Here is a 16,969-nt window from a genome sequence, read left to right as displayed (position 1 = left end):
GTAGAGGGTTGAAGAAATCTAATGTGCAGGAAGGTCACTAGCGTTGTATGATGGACATTGTGAAGAGTCGCCTCACAGGCTCTAGCCTTGCCTCAGATATTTCATTCCCACATGTAGCGATGTTGAACGGGATTCTGCACGTTAGGGTGTATGACTAGGCCACATTGTTAGCTGAATGGATGTATGAATTCATGACATTACAACACAAGACATTCTACATGCTGCATTATGCCATCAGCCTACTCTTGGAGGCAACGATGCGAGTGATCCCCAATGATGTACTGAAGGCCAAATCGGGACCACTTACGCCAGGCAAACCACTGATTATGCAGTGGAGACATCTTGATACACTTGGCACCAAGACCATCGAACAGAAACGACCGAGACCAGATGGAGGAAATACTGATAGTGGTCAGGAGGAAACTTCTTTGAAGGAAAGTGGGACCGATGGGGAGGAGGAAGAGGACGAGGAGGTGGAGGTAATTACAACTACACCATTAAGATTCCCACGACCTGCACTTTCAGCTACGACACATTCAACGCCTGTTGGTATACATGACATTCTGGGTTTTGGTCAACTCAGGCAGCCAGTAGTGATGACGCCAAATTATGTTGTGATTCAACCTACCGCAGAAGTACAAGTAAAGACATGAGCTATTCCTAAGGTATTAGTAGAGGCACATCCATCACCAATGGAGACAACCGCTTTGGAGGTAACGATGGAGCCTGCTCATGAGGCTTTATCAGAGGCTAGGGATGAGGTACTTGTACTTGATACAGAGATGGACACGGAGGTAAGAATAATGGAGATACCGACATGCGAGAGTTTGAGGATGTCAGGTGTCCAGTTGGATGTAGTAGGTTTAGATGCAGTGGTTACGGTGGATACGGCACTGTTAGCATCACCTGAGCGAGACAGAGAAGAACCCAGAAGTTGAGCACGTACGTGAGTACGCAATTCCACCGTACCCCACACCTCGAGTGGCGTACTTGCAAACACCTACATGAGAAGCAATTCTAGAGGAAAACACTTTGCAAGCACAAGAGGTGGAGCAGACATAGGATGAGGGACTACTACATAGCGTTGTTGAGTGGATGGTGGAAGCAGTAAAGAGGGCTATGGGCGAGCAGCATGAACATCCAGTAGCGGCAGAAGCAGTGATGAGAGACATTCTTCACCGATATAGCAGCTCTAGCGACTCGGGCTCATCAGGGGGTGGCCTCTACAGAGACTCGGGCTTTGGACTCAGTAGTAAAGGAGCTAGAGGGAGTAGTATCCTTCATGAGATTAGGATGCCCGACTGCCTTTACAATCTGTTTTGAGGAATGGGGATGGTCGATTGTGGAGACTACAGAGATGCGATAGGATTGGGCCACGACGAGAGGTCCTGGTATGGAGAGCTGAGTAAAGGCTGACTCACGAGATAGTGGAGATATACAGAGAGGCATATTAGACCCTTCAAAAGAGACAGGCAAATCAGGTAGCAGCTGAGAGGGCTTGGGAGGAGTCAGCTATCAGGTTAGCTACAGAGAGGACAGCCTGGAAATTCGAGAGGGCAGCCTTGTTAGACAAACAGAGTCAACTACAAGGATTGGCAACAGAGAAGGAACAGATAGAAGCGGAGAAAGAGAGAATAGAAAATGAGGAGGAGAGAGATTGTTGGGATGATGCAGTCAGCTTTAGAGCTTCAAATGGAGGTGGAAGCAAAATTGAAAGTTCGGAAGGAACAAGTCTACAAGCTATGGGCAAAGAGGAATGAACTAAGGGCACAGATGACCACTACGCAAGGGACGCATCTCTCTGTTTAGCATCTATACATTGATGTAATTAGTTGTTTATTTTGAGTTTTGTTGTATTGTCGTCCAAAGACGACTTTTCTTTTGGGGGGGTGACGTTGGTAAATTCTATATTATAGCCGACGGGTAAAATTGTATCCGAACGGGCACGTGATGGTTGAGTCACCCCTTCGGGAAAGTATATGTACACCATCCAAAAAGGACTTTGGATCATCAACATCATTGGAATCATTGTAATGAGCATGTTGCATATATGAATAAAGCATTTGTTCTGTGTTATATTTTATTGTACTACATGCGATAAGTATCCTTTTACCTTGTACAGTAAACACCGCGAACATGTCCCACAAACATATGACCCACGGTGAATAAAGACTAACCATGGAGTTATGTGCCACAAGACAAAAGACAAACTTCCTCGGAAAGAAAACAAAACTCACCGTGGAGAATAAAAGACCACCTGCGGAGCAAACTAAAGAAATAAGAAGCATGTGCAACAAGGGAAAGCATGGAGCAAGGGGAAAAGGTCTACGGTGAGGGAGAGAAGTCTACAATCCACAGAAGAGGGAGAAGGGTAACCAATAAGGAAGAAGTTCTCCATCCGCCAAGAAGTGCAAAAGCCTGCAACCGCATCACAGGAAGAAGGAAAACCAGCAAAGGAAGAAGTCCACTATCCGCCAGAGAGAAGAGAGTCTGCGGGGAAGGAAAAGAGCAAGTCAGGAAAGAACAAAACAAAACATTTTTGCATAGACTCTCGTGAGAACACAGATGCCACAAGGGAAGAAGATGAGGACAGCAGCCGCTAAGAAGGACAAAGTAGAACATCCATGGAAAAGTGAAAACCCACAGTTGCAAGGGCACATCCAGCAGAGCAGTGTAGAAGTCCATGGCGAAGTGAAATGCATTCTGTGGAGAAGTGAAAGCTCTAACCGTCATCACAATAAAGACAAAATACGGGATGGTTAATCAGTTAGTATGCATTCTGCAGGGAAAAGAAGGTAGTGGAAAGACCAGTTGAAGGAAAATAGTATGGAAAAGAATGCGAGGGTGTTGGCTTCAGGAGTCCGAGTTGCAAGGTCGGACAACACTTACTTACCTGATGTATCAAATATAATTTGTATATACACAGAACTATTGCTTTAACACTATATTCAAGAATAAATGAGCCCTATTAGAGAGAAGAATAATGATGGGAAAAAGTTGCATAAAATATTTACTTCACGGGCAGACCACAACTAAAAAATTGCTAAAGAAAAAAGTTCAACAGTCAAATTTATACGCCAGACAGTACTTTTCATTTTTCCTCCTTTCACTATCTTACTCTTTTGTAATATGTGCTTGGGCCAATTTTGGTCACTTTGCAGACAACAATCTCCTCATCTCAACTGATTATGTAACCAGAAATGTGATCATGTACTTGCTTACAATTCATTGTTTTAGGTGATGTTCTTGCACCTCAAACCTCCTAAGCATCTAGCTGCTATCATACTTCCACAAAGTGAGAATGTGCAGGAACTCATAAATTGCCAATTTGCCAACATTCAGAAATTTACAGGGGGAAACACTGATGACAGTGACACAAGCATGAGATCCAATAAAATAGAACCATCCAAGTTTCACTTCAATTCAAAAATGTGAAAAAAGATATTATGATGTAATCAACCTTCAAACTAGAGCCTTCTTGGTCATGGATAACAGAGTTAATCAGTGACCGGACACCAAATGTTTTGCAGATTGAGGACATCAGAAATTCTAGCAACAGGCCATCTGTGTGTAAAATATCAGTCTTGACCCAAAATATGCATATGTTTATAAATTTATATATAGACGAATAGACACATACATACAAGAAAAAGAAGAGTGCCTCCAAGACAGAACAACAATGAGCATCATTTAGAATGAAACTTCACCCCACATGAAACTTATACATAATATTAAAACATGTACACTAAAATCCAATGATTGAGCAGAGCTACAAATACAATTTATGAGTCCAATACAGTAAGCCTTAGAAATTCATATATCAAATTAACATTGCTTGAGACTCTATAAATTACAAAAAACTCTAAGTTTGTTGAAAGAAATCCGTGGGTAAGATACCAATTTCTTAGGTGACGCACAATTTAGCAACTTCAATCGCTGATAAAAATTATTTGAAGACAATAACTCTAGAAGCAAATACCATCATGTAATGATCCACAGACCAATTAGAAAACATTTGAGAAGAAAATCCGAAAATTGTGGAAAAGATTGTCACTGGAGCACATCAGGCATGAGGATCGGTGGCAGATGGAATTGGTTTTGGATTGAGCAATGGCTGAAGTGCTTTGACAACAATACTCATGTTGGGACGAAAATCTGCTTCATACTGCACACATAATGCTGCAACAGCAGCCATCTGTCGCAGAAAAATATAACATTAGAATTTGGATGCAATGGACCTGGCTCATCAAACCCTAACATGCCTTCCTTGAAAGAAAACTACTATGCCTTCTCATAAAAAATCTATCAAACAGGAATGAGATTAAAAGCTCCACACCTTAGCAACAGCCTTGGGAGGATATTCCCCCTTCAACTTTGGGTCAACACACTGCTTTACTTTGTCTTCACTCAACCTTGGAGTTGCCTGTATGCATGGCAAAAGCATAGAATATATCATTATCCCCAACTGCATAAAAGTGAAATAAAATTGTACATAACGTAACCACTGTCTATACTCAACAAGCCATCAGTGTGACAAATTAAGTATGTTAATGATTTACTACAGCAGGGAAGAGAAACCTCAGAATACATTATCTGCAGAATCATTGCAATGTATCACCATTGATAGTGTTTTGTAATTTTTGAAATTTGAAAGAAGAAAAGATGAAATATATCTTCTCCACAATATGAATTCTTGCTTGAGCAAAGTTCTGATTATTATTTTTCCCATCCAAGAGGAGACTCAGAACCAAAATATAACACTAACCCAAGTAACAAGGCTTTGCTGTCCCCTGGGCATTGTATGGTCCACTGGTTTTCTTCCTGTCAAAAGCTCAAGTAGCACCACCCCAAAACTATATACATCACTCTTTTGAGTTAACTGACCAGTCATAGCATACCTGAAAGGAGAATGAAAATAAAATTGTCACAACCACAACCTTGAATACTCAAAAGTTGCCCTGTCATTTTTTTAATAGGAAGCGCCCAACATAGCATTCAATTCTGATCCGAATGAAAAATAGATGCAATGCTTATTTCCATCTAAGGTAATCCTAACTTCCTAAGAGACAAGTAGCATCAGCAACTGTGGGAGCCTGTTAAGTACATTGCATGGCACACTTACTTTTGAAACCCTTCAGTATCTATCGAATTTGGAGCAGCATGGAAATTAATATGGTAGTTGTATTCTACAGTCAGATTCATATAAACATTGGAGGCCTAAACAATTACAAAAATATATCCAGATACATTATATTATGTTAAACTATGAAAAATTCAAGTTTTAATGCTTGTTAAAAAATTCAATCACTAGTGCTAGGGATAATTTTCAAAAATTCATAGGAAGTTCAGAAATCCTGGTGAATCTTTTCAATATCAAAGTTTTACATTACAGTATTTGGTCATAATGTAGAATTATTTTTCCAGTTCCAAGTTTAATATGATGGAATACAAAAAATTGCAAATTCCTAAAGGAAAGAAATATTGTTTGTGAAAATTTGAGCAACTTTATTTTCAAATGGAAAATATTTGTACATAAAAAGAACATTACAGCCAATTGGTAAATATTACTATTGAAACTCCCCAAATAGCCTAAAATTAATTTTTTGTTCATTTCCAGCAACCACATTAATTTCCCCCAGTTACAATGTTTACCAAATTACGAGAAGACATCTGAGGAATTTTGTTATAGAGTATAATCTAGTTTACAAGTTCTTGAAATAATAAGTATAGCCACCCCAACTTGAGAAATGCAATCATAGATGTAGGTGTAGCAAGTTGAGTAATTAGAAAGTGAAGGACAAGCAAACCAAAATAGTACTAAAAAGAAAAGATTTGGATTGATCCGAATACAAGATTGAGAAAAGCTGATTTGATTTAACTGGTGCACAGCCAGCACAGTATTCATCAATGGTATATCCAAGAGACACCTCCCTTAAGATGTTCCTTTTATCTTGAAAATATGCATCGAATGGACCAACATCATCAAGTAGGACGAAATGTCAAGGAACAAAACACTTGCTACTACTGTAATAATAAAATAAACGTAAGACAGCACTAAGAAACATGAGGTATTCACAAATATTAATATTTACTTAGATCCTGTAGAAAATTTATAAAGAAAAGAAAAGAAAAATAAAGACTCCATAATATTATTAACCCAACAGAAAATAGTCCTGCCAGTCCTCAGATATCTTGAACCAAGGTTGCATGGGTACGCATACCCACACCCCTATGATGTGTACGCATATACCCAAGTACCGGGTACTCTGTGGAGACCATCATAGCTCAGGACCTTGATTAAGAATTTTGATTTATGTTTCGGTTTTTTGTCTGTGTATCAGCTTGTTGTTTATCAGGCTTAATTCAATACATAATCAGTTTGAAACTTTGATACAATACTGATTAATAGTAAACTTTATCACTGTTCAAGTCAGAAGTTTATCATTTGCAATATGTCATTGTCATATAACTTATGATCTTCTTGTTCATGTTTAAAGTCTGCCTACTCTGTTATACATCTAAGCATTTAATTTATATTATATTATTATTATTACAAACATATTGCAATCTGAAACTGAAAATAATACATTAGGTCTGCAAACTTTATCACTGTTCTTGTTTTGAAAAACCATTGCTGGGTCTCATATTTTCCGATTTTCTACGAATATTAAATTATATTAAAAAAATCGATATACCCAAGTACCCTCCATCCCCTATTTTAAAACATAGCCATACCTGTACCAGTACCCCATCCCCGTGCAACCTTGTCTTGAACAGGTGCATAACAGAAACAACTGTTCAGCTTTCACACTAAGTCAAAAAAATGATTAGCTTGAATTTTATATATTGAGATTGAAAAACCAGTCCTTCCAAAAACATAAACTGTTAAAAGGTATAGGATCACTACAAATGTAATAACACTTCCCATTCTTTCTGTGTGTTCCAAGTGCAGATTTTGAATGTATATAAATATAAGTAAAGGAGACATGTCTCTATGAAAATTCTTAAGTTAATAATCATTAGAGAACAATAATTTTATATATATATATATATATATATATATAGAGAGAGAGAGAGAGAGAGAGAGAGAGAGAGAGAGAGAGAGAGAGATTGTCTAATTGATGATTAACCAAAGAAGGATTATGACTAGGCCAATTCAATCCAACTAAAGCTACAACATTAACATTCCCTCTTAGCTAGGGAGGATTCTTATAGAACACCTTATGCTCTCAAGCATATAGAGAAATATCATCTCAATATGATATTCTTGGAATGGCATATTTATGGATATCAACATATATCCATCAAATTAGATGTTATCTTTCAATGTCAGCCATATGATATTCATCATACTTATATTCTATTGGTATGTGTACTGGCATTAAGTTCATGATGCCTACCAAGAGAATATTTAATATCCTAAAGGGATATGTGTTATCTGATCTCCGGGACAGCAACTAAATGTAGTTCATCAAAATAACAAGTGGCTATCATGATCTCCAGGACAGCAGCTGAATGTAGTCCACAACGAATAGTAGATAGGTTATTATGACCTCCGAGACAACAACTTAATGTAGTCCATCATGACAAGTAGGTTATCATAACCTCTAGGACAGCAACTTAATGTAGTCCATCATGATAACAGGTCAAGCAATTGTTAAAATCGTCACCTTACAATAGCGACCACAATCACACATCGATAAAAGATCATCACTTCTCATGATGTTATTCAACAGAATCATGTAGTAACTTACATGATATCCACAATAAACCATGTCAGAGGGTGGATCCACCATAGCTGCTCCTAGAGGGTGGAACAAGGTTTTCACCTTAAACTTCTCTCTCATAAAGAAGAATGCATTACAAGGAATTTCACCTCGAACTTCTCCCTCATAGAGAACAACTCATTAAGCATATATCAATCGATTGACTTTTTCATCCAAGTTTGCTTTTGATAAATTGTCAAACTCCCTCTGAATCCGATGTCAACCTTCTTCCTCCTCGTCCAAGGTTTCCTTTGTTAAATTGTGGGCTCCCTTTGAGTCTGATAACAACCTTTTGACCTCCTCACAACAAGTTGTCATGCTCCTTGGTTTAGCAAGTATTCATCTATCTAGGAATGTTATAGTCTAGATATCTGCATAAAAAGCCTTCCAACCTACATTCATGGAACTCCATCCCATGAATCATAGTCTTCCACTGCTACAGTTTCCCAGTCACTCGAGAAACCAACTTGACATGGTTTAACCCCTCTGGTCAAGATTCTCAAAAGTCAACTAAAACATATCCTCTCTCTACTTCCTCTCAAAGGAAGAAACCCTTGTCCTATCTTTATTTCATAGTCCCGAATGTTCTTACTCACAAATATGGCTCAACAACATTCCTAATGCATCATTCTTATCTTCCTACACATCAATATCCTTGATACAAGTTTCTCCAACAATGGTTCATATGCATAAATTCAAAAATACCTCCATATAAGTAATGGGAATGGAACATTGGTTATTATTCCCCCCCACAATGTAAAATTCCCACTCTTATATCGTTGAACAATTATTTTTTTATCAATAGATCTCATAACCTTAGTTTATTTGCACTATGGAAGGGACACAATAGGAGCAACCAAAATCATTTCCGTGTAAATCCCTATGCCAGCATCTGCGTTTAGATCTCCAAGAGTTCACGAAATTAGTCTTTAGACTTTAAAACCTTTATCCACCTCCAAATGCATTTGTTGCGGCAAATATGTTATAGTTCAAAAACTCCACATAAAATGAAGCTCCTCAAAGTGCCTTCTTGATTATCAATTTGTAACATTTTATGAATTTGTGAAGTCAAATCTTCGTGGGAAATCGCTACCATCTTAAAAAAAACTATGTAACGAACATATCGATTTTAAAGAACAATATCTATTTGATGCTTCTTGGATGTATCGACTGAATTCTTGATATTTGCATCATTTGATCTCCCCAAAATGCATAGACATTTACCTCTTCTATCCTTTGATGTTTCTTTGAGTCTGATTGTGTATCTAATTGTTGAATGGACAATATTTTCTCTGATATATTTCCTCCTTCAAATACAAAAACTCCACGGCGACTTCAGTATAATCATGAGTTTCCACTTTTGAATCTCCCCATTAAGGTTTTTGTTGATAAAATGTCTTTTATGGTAATGATGTTCACAAATACGGTGATTGGGTTCACTGGGTAAATTTCCAATCACTAAGCCAACGAGAAATGTCTCAATTGTATAAACAGGGTCATTGAATGATGTGACCCTTCTAAGAGATCACCATATTATATATATTGATTTCTCTTTTGTTGTCGGGCCTGCTAAGGAATGAACTCTTATAAATATTGGTGTTTTAGGTGGGTTTCTCAATTTAGCCTTGACTTCAAATTTAGACAATATCTTTCCTTCTCTATCTAGTAGTTTTCTTCTTCACAATAATCAAAGTCTTCGGCACTAGTGAGTAAGTGTAAAAGTAATGTATGTTAAATACTCCCATCTTGCAGGTGCCTTCAATATTTCACTCAAGGAATATGACTTTACAAAGACACAATGCTTTCTTAAGAATTTACCTTCCTTAAATGAATCACACCTCTTTGATTATAACACTTTTATTATAATGAGTATTTTCTTTGCTTAATAGTTACATCATTTATATAGCTTGTATTTCTTAATGTTATCATTATCATGAATCATTTTTTTTATAACATGGCATCTTTTCACTGGTGACTTGTCTCTGTTGACTTAGATGTTTCCAAATTTGAAACATGGCTCTTCTCTAGTCCCCCATCACCACGTCAACTAGCTCGTTGGACAGAGAGTGTACATTATCAAAGGATACATAAACAAAATAAGTGGGAGGGCGGTTGTCCAGCAACCATAGGCACTAGTTTGTATATTGGATTGCCGGTAGACATATACAAGTAGGAACCATTCACTTTCTAAGAACCATCAATTAATAAAATATACTTTATTTCAATGCGAGGCATGATCTCATGCGCAAAAGATTATGCACCTCCACAAAAATGACCCAAACCTTTCGTCTCTTCATTGTGGCCATTATATGTAACTAATATTAGGCCCACTTCATATGGTTTTTAAGATATTATAGACAATGGATAGCCCGACAAGTGAATCATCAAATCCTCTACCGTGGTTTGGAAAGAATAAAGTTCAACTATTTTTGTAAAGTGATTTCCTTCACAAAGACGATACTGGTTATTCCATTGAGCAGAATGTAATGTGTTATTTCAAGCTTCAATGTAATTATTCTGATTGTCTGATATATTCTTACGACAATCATAAACTCCCTGCAGAAACCTGTATTCATGTCCTTTGCCCAGTGAATGACATGTTTTTGTGATGCCTTGAAAACACATGTTTCCATTCTCAATGCTTAGGATAAAATTGATAAATTCAATTAGACACGTATCATTATCAATCTTCTCGACAGAGGAAATGAACCAACAAGTAAAAATGAACCTGATAATCTAACACCATGAATGTCACTATCGTAAACCACTGGTAGAAAATTACATGAAATATTGTATTGTAGCTCATAAATGCTCTTCCTTAGACAATTTTGTTGATGCTTTGGAAACTGGTCCATTACTGGAAATACATGAATGATTATGTGGTTACTCGTTCTATGTTCATAGAAATATCATTGTCCATTCTTCATTTTAATAACACTTTACTTCCATTATATTCATATGAAAACAAATTCACTACTGTTGTCAAAACCGATAACATATTATCCTTGAGGTATTTTGTTTACAGTGCGGTTGCCATGGATGAACTACAGCGATTGTAGACTGATTCTTTCACATTCCTTGTCAACGGTAAATACAGTTTCCAGTCCTCTATCTTCAGAAGTAATCCCTTCAGTGCCTAGTCCATGTTGTTTGATTTTATCTGTCAATCATCTTTGCAAATCTATTTACATCTTTTTAATTTATCTATTCTCCTTCTCCATTGATGTTTTGACTGTCAAAGCAGATGTAATGATGAATATAATATTCTCTTTAGAGTCATGCTGCTACATCTATATTTTGAAGATTCTTATCTGATGCCAATATACGCTGTCGGATATTGTTTGAGTGTGAAGGCTCTTTATGAGTCATGGATCCTATATGGAGAAAGGTTCACTGGCTATCAAACTGGATTTCAATGTTTTGTTCTATCTCGTCTGCGGATCACTCCACCTCCATCATTAGTTTATTCCCCTTTTATCACTGACTAAGACTATGTCTTATTCCATCTTTCACCCTGTTCGTTCTCAGTTCTTTGATTTCAGTGCAACATTGGTTGTTGGTTCCTATAAATACGAGCAAAGATCGTGTTCTTTATTTCACATGGAGGACAATTTGGATGGCCCTGTGTCAGTTCCAATAGTCTCTTTTTCTCCCTCTGTAGAAGTGGTGATGGCCTCTCCCTTCCAAACTGATCGGTTGTATTGCTAAAGGTGTGAATACGCAGACCAGTATATCTTTTGTTCGTTTATGGCTATTGACTACATTGAAAAATCTTCATTGAATGTCTTTCCTAGGCTCTAATAAACATTCACCGCCTTCATTTTTCTATTTCATTCTATTCATTTGCAGCCTGATCTGATATCATGTTAAAGATATAGGATCATTGCACATGTAATAACACTTTCCATTCTTTCTATGTGTTCCAAGTGCAGATTTTGAATGTACATAAATATGAGTAGAGGAGAAGAGACACGTCTCTATGGTAACTCTTAAGTTAATAATCATTTGACAATCATATATATATATATATATATATATATATGAGAGTTTGTCTAATCGATGATTAACCAAAGAAGGATTATCTCTAGGCCAATTCAATCCGACTGAAGCTACAACATTAACATAAGCAAGCTGATGTTTGATTTTGAATCAGTGAAGAGCAGGAAGAGCCTAAATCAAAGGACAAAGATGATCACTGTTTAGCAGAGAGGGAAAATAAAAGATGTGAACAGAACAAGCTCCTACAACTCTGATGAGGAGAAGTTCATAGATATCTGGCCCGAGGCCTATCACGTCATCTTTGGCACACGCTTAATTATGGCCAAGCAATTCTTAACAGGTTTGTTTGGAAGTTCTTCCATTGCTATCCCTTCGATGTCCAATTATATTGTGGACCATGGTTGCTGACAAGACTGACATTTCAAAAGGAAGCTATCTCAATAAGGGGTTAAATGAGGCTTTATCTGGTTTTCAGTTGGGGTATCAGACTCTTTTAAGAATCCCAAGGATGTTGCAGACAATTATCTATCATATGAAAACATTTTGTCTGACTTGTGCGATTTGCATGACCTTTCTTCCCTAGCTCATAGCTCTCCCTTGACCAATGTTTTTGGTGTCCCTCCTCTGTATGACGCTTGAGTATGATCAGATTTCATGACCCATGGCAGACTCTCTAAAGGTTCAATAAGTTCTGCCACTGAAGCCTTGGATGGTATTGGGGCTGGTCTGGTCTCTCAAATGGCATTTGTTTCAGGGGTTGATGCTTGTGGAAAGCCAGTGAAAACTTGGGTGAATGCTGTAAAATTCTTTGTTACCTCCCCTTGTACTCTATAATTATCTTCTATTACCAAAAGTAAAGGTTTTATGCTAAGTTTTCAAAAAAGGGACACCCAACTTTGATCCTGAGAAGAATGCACGTCAGCATGGTTCCAATATGGGTCAGGCTTTCTACATTGCGGTTAAAACAATTGGAGAAAGACTTGTTGAGCAATGCTAACTCTTTTGACCAGCATTTGGTGGTGGATGCGATCACCAAATTTGATTGATCAAGTTCAAATGATAAGAGTTTGTTTCACTTACATAGTTTGACACTTTTTTTAAACTTGTTCAAACTTATTTTAAGTTAGTTGGCAGTAGAAACTTATTGACAAAGTTCCTTTTTTCAATCTATAAAAGATATAATAGTTAATTAATATGTTGTTCCTTATTAATAAATTGTTTGATAAATGCTTGCATATTTGTATTTTCTCCATTAACTTCAGCAGGAATTTGTTTCCCCAAAAACAGGAAGCTGCCAACGGTTCATATAACACCTCTTTTGTGTAAATTTAACAACTCCCTGTCATTATAACGGTCATGTAGATGGCCCTCTAGTTCTGTAGCAAATTAGCTTGTGACAAATCTAGTCCGCTTGTGTTTGGCACCACGCACTGATCCTCAAATCATCCTCATTTATTAAGGAACTCCTTGTTCCAATAGCACTGCACCATGATGTTGATGTTCATACCAAAATTGAAGATATAAAGCAAAAACAAAATAACAAACAATAAGACAACAATTTCGCCAGCTTGAAGGAGAAAAACCCAGCCACAAATATATCACTTTATTGATAAATAAGCAGAAGTCTGAAATACAAAATGCCCAAACACAAGGCTCAAAACTGAAGTAATATTCAGAAACACGAGATTTCAATATATAAATCAATCCCATACAAATTCCACCTAAGAATATATAAAATTGCCTTGACCCCTTGCTATCCTGCCATTACAAAGTAAAGACTACTTTGTTGTCTTGACCTTTCATTGTCTTGACTCTTTGATTACCAAACAGCCACGCAAGAATAAACTCTTCAATGATCAACAGCCACATACACACATGGCTCTTTAGTGACCAACATTACACAAGAACAAAATCTCCATAACATGGCAAAACTGAGTTATCAATGCCTTTCAACCAGCAACCAAATACTTGGGAAGATGATGATTTCAGTAGAGATAATTATCACAGGTATAGCAGATAGCTCCTGCAACTATCAATCTTCAACACTCCCTCTTAACAAAAGAGATATCTTTCCAAATACTCAAGTCATGGAGTTTCTCAACATGGCACTCACAATGGCTTCACCCATTTGTGAGAAAAACAAAAATTTATCACAGAGTCTCTCAACTTGAAAACATCATGGAGTCATTCAACACTACTACCATGTGTGAAATAAACATAAGCACTCATCACAAATTCACTCAACATGATGTTGTTAAGGAGTCTCTCAACATGACATCCACTATGGCTAGTCTCATGAGTAGAAAGAGCAATACCTCCACCTCAGAGGCAAGTAAGGGCTTTCACCTCAAATTTCTCTATCTCAAAGAAAAAGGCATTACAAAGGCTTTCACCTCAAACTTCTCCGTCTCAAAGAAAAATGCATTACAAGGGCTTTCAGCTCTAATTTTTTTGTCTCGAAGAAAAAGGCATTACAAGGGCTTTCACATCAAACTTCTCTGCCTCAGAGAAAATGCATTACAAGGGCTTTCAGCTCAAATTTTTCTGTCTTAAAGAAAAAGGCATTACAAGGGCTTTCACATCACATTTCTCCGTCTTGGAGAAATATGCATTACAAGGGCTTTCACCTCATATTTTCTCTTTCACAATGAAATATATACTTTAGCATGAGATAAGAGCGATTCATGTTGAAACTCCCTCTTAGTGAAAAAATCTCTGTCAACAAGGGCAACATTTGTTGTTCGGCAAAAGGGGTAGTTAGACATTTACCGATGCAGACACGGTTGTGTCGTTTCATTGGCACCATTTCGAACATTATAAATGTCGTGAACACTTATGTATTTTGATATTATTATCATGGTATGAAATATCATTGTTGTGTACGGAAAGCATTTGATAATGAATAGTATTTTGCACTGATTATATGTTTCTTTCCTGTTCACCTATGGGCTGAACATTTGGCGCCGTTGCTAGTTCGAATTTGGAGTAGTATGGAAGGATGAAGATAAATGGGAATAACAATACAAGACAATTGGAAGATGAATGACGACGGCGAAACAAAATTTTTTCAAGGAGAGCACGAGGCAGCGCTGAACTTTCATGTTCTGTACCGCGTAGGTCTTGAAACTTTCGTATAGAGAGAAGCTGCGAAGAACGGGGTTATGCCAAACAATGTGTGAGATGCTATGCACGCAAGCCCAACCACGAACAAATTTTTGGACCAACTTTCCCATTTGATCGCACAAACCTATGTAGCATAGAAGAGATGCAGGGAGGAAATAGAACGCCAAGAATGCTGTCAGGAGATCCTCAAGAAATTCTATGAGAGATGCACGATGTCAGAAAACTGAACCATGAGTTGTTGCGCCGTGGTGTCAAGGGCACTCAGAAGTCTATAATTGTCGCACAAGTCAATACATTATGTATACAGATTAAATAAATAAAAGAGTGTTCTATTTTGTTTTGTTTTATAATGGTATATGTCAAATGTCCAATCTTTTTAAATAAGAATAGGAATTTGAGGGAAGAAATCGACAAATTACAAATTGTGCATGGCGAAGCTGAATGACGATGGAGAATAAGACAACTTGCTAAGGAACGGACTAAGGGGCAGTCGAAGGAATCACCTAGTGTAGTGGTCGTAGCGGGGTTCATAGGAACCAACAAAGGGTGCCACAGTTTGTCGGAACGGCGAGGACGGAGCAATGAAGAGTTGCTTGAGGAAACACAGCATAGATTATCAGTGCTTGACGAGACAAAGGAGCAATTTTTACATTCATCACGTACACCACTACGAGAGGGAACCTGTGAAGTAGCAAAGGAGGCGAAGCCAACAAAAGACACCGGGGCAAAATGAAGTGTCGGAGCGGCACCGCACGGTGGTTAGAGTAACCCGCCGAGACTAACTTCTAATAGTTCAGCGACACGATCTAGTGGTAATCAAAGGGCAAGAAGCACAATGTCTCAAAAGCAAAAACTCCTAAGTTCACAGGCGACAAGAAGGAAGATCCCATGCGGCATTGCCGTATGTGTGAAACGATATAGACCGCCAACTCGGTCATGGATGCAAATGAATGGTTGAACCAGTTTCCAACCAACCTACGAGGAGTGGCAGTGGATTGGTTCTCCGACATGGACAAGGCAAAGATCTCCACATGGGATGATCTGAAGAAAGAATTCCAAGCAAAATTTCGACTGCTTCGAGACGACAACAAGGTTGTAGCGGAAATCTACAACTGTAAACAAGGGAAGGACACTGTTCGAGCCTACAATCGAAGGCTCAAAGATCTTTTTAGCCGGATGGGTACTCAACCCACGGATGAACTAAAGAAATGTTGGTTTGTAGAAGGCCTCCACAGGGCATTAAGAGGGAAAATGAAGATAGTTCCACCTACATCATACACAGATGCATACAGCCATGCCTTAAATCTAGAAAGTGAGAGCAAAACAGCAAAGAAGAAGAAGAGAAGTAAATCTTCGTCCTCCTCCGAGAGCAATGAATTCTTTGACGAGGGAAGCAATGCAGACAATGAGGAGCCCAGCAAGAAAGTACAAGCACTCCAAAAAGACTTAGAGCAGATGAGAAAGGAATTCAAATCCATGATGGGAACTAGTGGCCGCATGGAGGAAGGAAAAATTTGGTGTAGTAATTGCAAAGAGAAAGGTCATTCAAAGGGAGCGTGCCCCAAAAAGGTAATGTGTAATATTTGTCAGGTCCTAGGTCATTCTACAAAGGAATGTCCATTCAACATGAAGACTAGAAGCCAACAGATACTGTTCACACAGGAACAACCATCCACTTCTGGCACAAACAATGAGACCCAGTGCAACAATAATGCCACATCCAACGGCTACCAGAACAACCACCGAGGAGGACAGGACAAGAATGAAAATAGGAATTGGATACAATATGATTCCAAGGGAAGGCCCATAGTTCAATGCCGAGCATGTAACCAATGGGGCCACTTAGCTAGACAGTGTCCAAAAAATGACACTGCAAAAATTATGTCGATGGTGTGGTCCAGGGGACCATGAAGATGCTAACTACTAGAAACAAGTAAACCTCATTAACAATGACAAGGAAAAAGTTCTGGTTGTCACCCGCAACCAGGCTAAGTAGGCCACCTATCCTGACCCCCGCACGAAAAGAAAAGGTTGCAAGAGGCACGCGAAGATGTAGAAAGGGCAATGAAGGCTACGAAGGA

General features: G+C 38.1%; 1 protein-coding gene across 2 annotated transcripts in view; it reads right to left on the bottom strand.

Annotated features, from left to right (window-relative positions):
* Window positions 1–3,689: 3,689 nt before the first annotated feature.
* The window catches only part of LOC149575706 (protein CYTOSOLIC ABA RECEPTOR KINASE 7-like), an 89,539-nt gene continuing 76,259 nt past the window's right edge, over window positions 3,690–16,969 (bottom strand). For both annotated transcript variants that reach the window (XM_089815472.1, XM_089815473.1), the window contains exons 6-8: window positions 4,766–4,898; window positions 4,337–4,423; window positions 3,690–4,195 (exon numbers count right to left, since the gene is read on the bottom strand). In XM_089815472.1, the coding sequence (XP_089671598.1) occupies window positions 4,064–4,195; window positions 4,337–4,423; window positions 4,766–4,898 (352 nt within the window). In that variant the 3' untranslated portion in view covers window positions 3,690–4,063. The remainder of the gene's footprint in view (window positions 4,196–4,336; window positions 4,424–4,765; window positions 4,899–16,969) is intronic.

This window comes from Cupressus sempervirens, chromosome 2 (assembly GCF_028749045.1).
Source record: "Cupressus sempervirens isolate cs-2001-9-10 chromosome 2, ASM2874904v1, whole genome shotgun sequence".
Taxonomy (NCBI): domain Eukaryota; kingdom Viridiplantae; phylum Streptophyta; class Pinopsida; order Cupressales; family Cupressaceae; genus Cupressus; species Cupressus sempervirens.
The sequence above is the reverse complement of the archived record's forward strand: the minus strand, read 5'-3'. Positions and strand labels throughout refer to the sequence as shown.